Below are 6,132 nucleotides of genomic sequence, written 5' to 3' on the forward strand. Positions count from 1 at the left end.
GGAGGACATTTGCCACGAGTTTCACAAACAATACAAGTATAACATAGAGGTGGATGTGACAAGGAGAGATTTGGAGACCACTAAGCAAGAGTCAAAAGAATCTTTCTCTACCTTCATTACCAAGTGGAGGTCTAAAGCTGCACAGATGATGAATAGACCAGGTGAAGAAGAACAATTAACCATGGTTGTAAAAAACTTATTACCTATATAACACAAGTATTTGTTTGCTCAATATTTCCCTAATTTTAAAGCTTTGATTACTGTTGGAACCCAAATTGAGGATGCAATAAATAATGGCACTATAAAGAATGTGGACCCACCAAGGTTTAAAAAGAATTTAGGATCTAGTTCTAAAACTACAAAAGTCGCTAATATATACAAAAATGATCCTTACCAACTTATTCCCCCTCTTACCCCCGTGCAAATATCACAAGGGCCACCTCCACGGCTTAGGAGGCAATTTCATAAGTTATGTTTGCCCATTAGTCAAGTGTTTGAAAAACTAAAAGCAAAGGGGTTACTAAAACCCTTACACCCAAGACCAATCCCAAACCTAGTGCCTGCAAGATTTGTTGTGAGTAAGAGATGTGCCTACCATCAAAGCCTTGACCATGACATTGACAAGTGTTTTAGCATTTGTCATGCAATTCAAGATCTAATAGACACTAAGGTGATTACATCGCCTACAAGGCCTAGCATCACTAATAATCCCTTGCCCAACCACAATTTTGGGAGAGGAGCGAGGATTAATTGCTTGATGAGTGAAGAGGAAGGAGAAAAGGACCTATCTGAGTTGATTTGTGACTTACTTGAGTGCTTTATGATGACATGGGAAGAGTTATGGGTATGACAGCCACTACAGGGTATGACATATGGAGTGAAGATGTTATAGAAACCCCAAACTACCCAACATCCACAAATAGGGGGAGACACTTCAAATCCCAAGCAAGTTACGAAGCACCCACATATGGGGGGAGACACTTCAAACCCCAAGATACCGATCTAAATGACTCATAAAAATTGCCCATATCATAAAGGGGAGACACTTCAAACCCCCACACTTGGAGAGAGACAACCTGATAGAAGCCTTGAAAAAATCTACCTAACAAACACCCACTGAAGAGGATGAGATCCTCAAGCAGCTGCAGAAGACAAAAGCCAATATATCTTTGCGGGGTTTACTTATGGCATCATACAAGCACTGTTAGAATCTAGTAGACCTTCTTAATCAAATCCAAGTTCCTACAACCATTACATCTTAAGATCTGAATGCTATGATTGGGTCTATAAGTAGGGAACTCACAATTTCCTACTCTGACAAAGATTTGACAAAGAAGGGGAAGCACCACAATGACCCATTGCACAAAACTGTAGATGCCAAAGGCAAAAGGATTCCAATGGCCCTAATTGACAAAGGAAGTGCCTTAAATTTGTGTCCTTTAAAGACTACAAGTTACTTGGGCCTAAGTATTGAAGATTTTGTGTCGACTGATCAGCACGTGAGGGCATATGACAATAGTAGAAGGGAGATCTTAGGAATCGTGACACTGAAGCTCACTATAGGGCTAATAATCAAGAAGGTGGAATTTCAAGTCCCATAGCATCGTGCTTCAAAATGCTCCTTAGTCAACCATGGATCCATGACACAGAGGCCATACCTTCATCCCTATACCAAAAGGTTCGATTTGCGCATGAAGGAGCCATAGTTACCATATATGGTGATACTTTGACCATACCAAAGCCCATTTTTGGTATCAATTATGAGAATGAGCCATTGACCTTGGATGGCTTTGAAATTGAGAAGCTTGATTTTGGAAGAAGAGAAGAGGAAGTAAAGAGGATCCCCCATGGACTTTGCTCCCTACAGCAACAATAATGTGGTGGCAATGATGAGGAGAATGAACTACTTTTCGGGGATGAACTTAGGAAGACTAGGAAGAAGGCAATTGCTAAAGTCCCAATAATTCCCACTACCACATTACCTTTTGGGCTAGGTTATAAGCCCATTGATGATGACTTGCTAGAGATAGAGGTGAGAAGAATGGCCTGTGCAAAGGCTAAAGCCAAGGGACTTCCTTGTCCCCCGGAACCCCTAAAGCCCTATACTCCCACGTTGAATAGAAAGTTCGTCAAAGCTGGAGATAGTCACTGCTATTGGGGATTCCCTGAACTGAGATTTGATCTTGAGTTAAGAACAATGGTGCTTGGGTTTGAGCTATTATTTGATTATAACAACAAGCCTCTAGCATTGAAGAAGGAAGACACAAATTGGGTCCTGACTAATTGGGTTGATTACATGGACCTCAATGCAAGGTCTATGCTTTTGGGAGATGTCATTTGCAATATAGAAGAAGAAGAGTACTAGGAGGCTTGCCAACATGCATTGAAGGGCCCGTATGAAGGAAGAACAAGTGATGAAAATGAGGAAGGGGGAGAAGCCCATAGTGATGATGATGAAGGTAGCAACAGTAAGAATGATAGTAGTAGTGATAGTAGTAGCAGTGACAATGGAGATGGTGAGGATGACAACAACAATGATACTGATAGCAACAATAGTGAAGACTATGATAGCCAATATAGTGGCAATGATTGGGGTGAACCCCCTAGTGATAGAGAAGATGAAGATGTAAGACCTTTCCATAAAGACCACTCTAAAGAGAACGTGTACTACTATGATGGAGATATAGAGGATGATGCTGAAGCTGAACCTATAGATATGAAGAATGGTGCTGAAAGTGAAGAAAACGAACTAGAAAATGTGCTCGAAGTTGTAGGAGATGAGGTTGAAATTGAAGATGAAGAGGCTGATGATATAAATTATCAAGATTACCCCTATGGGCGAGGTAGATATAAATTAGTTCAAGGTCAGTCCCTAGATATAACAAGCATGGTAGAGAAATTCCCAAGTTAGAGTCATTCTATAATTCAGAACTGGGTTCACCGACCCCATACACTGAGGAATAAGATGACATAGATGCTAGATTAGCCACTCTAGACAAAAAGCTGTTGATCCATAATTTTAGAAACTTAACACTAGAGAGTCTTGAAGGTGAAGATGAGAGAATGGAAAGGAATGAGTCAAAATACCTACCCCAATACATCCACCCAAGCAACAAAGGAAAGCAAGATCTGTTTGGTGAGTGGATGGACAGTATAGAGCGTCTAAATGCTTATGTGACTAACAAGACCACAGATATGGAGATTGATGGTGAAGGCAAGAATTATATGGATGAAGACCCCATGGCACTGATGCTAAGGGAAGAAGGAACTCATTGGGAGCCACTTGCCATCAATGTAGCCATAATTGAGTTGAAGATAGGAATGGGAGGGAGCTGCCCACCCCATGGAAGACTCTTTGAAGGAGATCAAGTCCATTGAGCCAATCACTCTTGCCAAAGACATTGTTTCTGTCCCTATTGAGTTTGTTTCTGCTAGTATTATTGTTCCTATTAAGTCTGTTTATGATCGTATTCCTATAGAGTTTGTCTCTGTTGAGAACTCTTTTCCTTTTAATGTGATTTATGATTCTAATTATTTGTTGGCTTTGAATGTTTTTATTTTGGAAATTGGTAAAGAAACTCTTAATAATAAGGAATTAAAACAAGGGCATGTAGAACCTATAAAAGAAGAAACCCAACCTGTTAACCTGGTAACTGATGATGAATCTAAGATGATACAAGTGGGCAACACCCTAACCTCCTCTAAGAAAGATGCATTAGTTACCCTACTGACAAAATTCAAAGAGGCATTTGCATGGTTATATGAAGACATGCTTGGGATTGATACAGATATAGTGCAGTATTGCATTCCAATAGATCCAACCATGAAGCTAGTCAAGCAGAAGTTGAGAAGAATGAAGCCAGAGTGGACTCTCAAGATCAAGGAAGAAGTCGAGAAACAGTACAATGCAAGATTCCTGAGGATGGTCAACTATTTAGAATGGTTAGTTAATGTAGTTCCTATACCGAAAAAGGATGGGAAAGTGAGAATGTGTGTAGACTTCTGAGATCTTAATAAGGCTAGCTCGAAAGATGATTTTCCTTTACCTCATATTAATATCTTGGTTGATAACACAACAGGACTTGTTTTGCTGTCATTTATGGATGGTTTTCTGGATACAATTAGATAAAGATGGCTCCGGAAGATATGGAGAAGACCTCCTTCATTACTCCATGGGGGACGCATTGCTACAAGGTCATGCCATTTGGCTTTAAGAATGTTGGTGTTACTTACCAATGTGCAGCCATTACTTTGTTGCATGATTTAATTCATAAAGAAGTAGAAGTTTATGTTGATGACATGATAGTGAAGTCTAAAGACCATGAAGGGCATATACTAGCTTTATGGAAGTTCTTTGAAAGAATCCAATTCTATAAATTATGATTGAATCCAAAGAAGTGCACTTTCGGCGTAACATTCAGAAAGCTGATGGGGTTTATGGTAAGTCAGAGGGGAATTGAAGTCGATCTAGACAGAATCAAAGCAATCATGGAGATGAAGCCTCCCAGAACTGAGAAGGAGATCCAAGGATTTTAGGGAGGATACAATACATCAATAAATTCATAGCCCAGCTCATCATGACATGTGAGTCACTTTTTTGACTACTCAAGAAAGAAGTTCCCAAAGTATGGAATGAACAATGCTAAGAAGCTTTTGAGAAGATTAAGAATTATCTAATGAAGTCACTAATATTGGTTCCACTAGTACCTGAAAAGCCATTATTGTTGTATCTCAAAACTACGAATACAACAATGGGGGCTTTGCTAGCTCAGTACCTAGAGGAGTCTAGGAAAGAGAATGCAATCTACTACATTAGCAAGAAGATGTTGGATTATGAAGAGAAGTATTCACCAATAGAGAAGACATGTGTAGCACTTTTATGGGTAACTCGAAAACTTAGACATTACATGCTTGCTTTCAAGGTCTTGTTGATTGCAATAATGGACCCTTTGAAATATCTAATGGAAAAGCCTGTGTAAGATAGGAAGACAGCTAAATGGGTTTTGCTTCTATCAAAATTTGATATTAAATATGTGACTTAGAATTTTGTGAATGGGAGAGCAATTGCTAATCACTTAGCCCACTGTTCACCTGAAGAAGCTGAAGAAATCTAATGATACTTTCCAGATAAGGATATCATGGGGATAGAGTTAGAATCATGGAAGATGTATTTTGATGGAGCAACTAATCAAAGTGGAAATGACATTGGAGTTCTCTTAATCTATCCAAAAGGGACACATATCCCATTCTCTGGTAGGCTCAACTTTCTTGCCACTAATAATGCCACTGAATATGAGGATTGCATTATGGGGTTACAAGCGGCTCTAAGCCTTGAAGTAAAAGAGTTGGAAGTATATGGTGATTTAGCCTTGATAATTTCTCAAACTCAAAATAGATGAAAGATCAAGGAAGAAATGCTAATGCCTTATCATGAATGTCTCTAGAAGTGGGCCTCGAAATTCAGTAAGATCCAATACCAGTATGTGCTGAGAATGCAGAATTAGATTGCAGATGCTTTAGCAACAATGGCATCCATGATGGATGGACCTAAGGAGGATGAAGCTCAACCAATAGTGATGAAACAAAAAGAAGAGTCGGCTTTTTGCATGTCAATAGAAGAAGATAAGGGAATGAATGAAGAAGGTGAATGGTATTCAGAAATTCTACAATACCTCAAGGATGGGACATACCCAAAGTCTGCAAACAAGAATGACCAATTGAGCATCAGAAGGTTATCCACTAATTATATTATTTGTGGGGAGAGGCTTTACAGAAGATCATATGACGAAATTCATCTCCTTTGTGTGACTGCCAAGGAAGCACAGCAAATAATTGAAGAGGAGTTAAGTTATGGGCCATATATGAATGCACACATGCTGTCATGGAAAATAATAAGGCAAGGTTATTACTAGACTATAATGGAAGTAGACTGCACAGCTCATATTCGGAAGTGCCATCAATGCCAGGTCCATGGAGATCTGAAGCACATGCCACCTATGCCATTACATACCATGACTTCACCCTAGCCATTCTCTACATAGGGAATAGATATTATTGGGAAGATTTACCCAACAGCATCCAATGGCTATGAATTTATACTGGTTGCTATTGATTATTTCACTAAATGGGTGG

At 39.4% G+C, this 6,132-nt stretch overlaps 1 protein-coding gene across 1 annotated transcript; it reads left to right on the plus strand.

Annotated features, from left to right (window-relative positions):
- The first annotated feature begins 5,138 nt into the window (after window positions 1-5,138).
- Window positions 5,139-5,912, plus strand: LOC126704834 (uncharacterized). The gene is made up of 2 exons (XM_050403830.1): window positions 5,139-5,358; window positions 5,512-5,912. The coding sequence occupies exons 1-2, from the start codon at window positions 5,139-5,141 to the stop codon at window positions 5,910-5,912; spliced, it is 621 nt and encodes a 206-aa protein (XP_050259787.1).
- The last annotated feature ends 220 nt before the right edge of the window (window positions 5,913-6,132 follow it).

This window comes from Quercus robur, chromosome 11 (assembly GCF_932294415.1).
Source record: "Quercus robur chromosome 11, dhQueRobu3.1, whole genome shotgun sequence".
Taxonomy (NCBI): Eukaryota; Viridiplantae; Streptophyta; class Magnoliopsida; order Fagales; family Fagaceae; genus Quercus; species Quercus robur.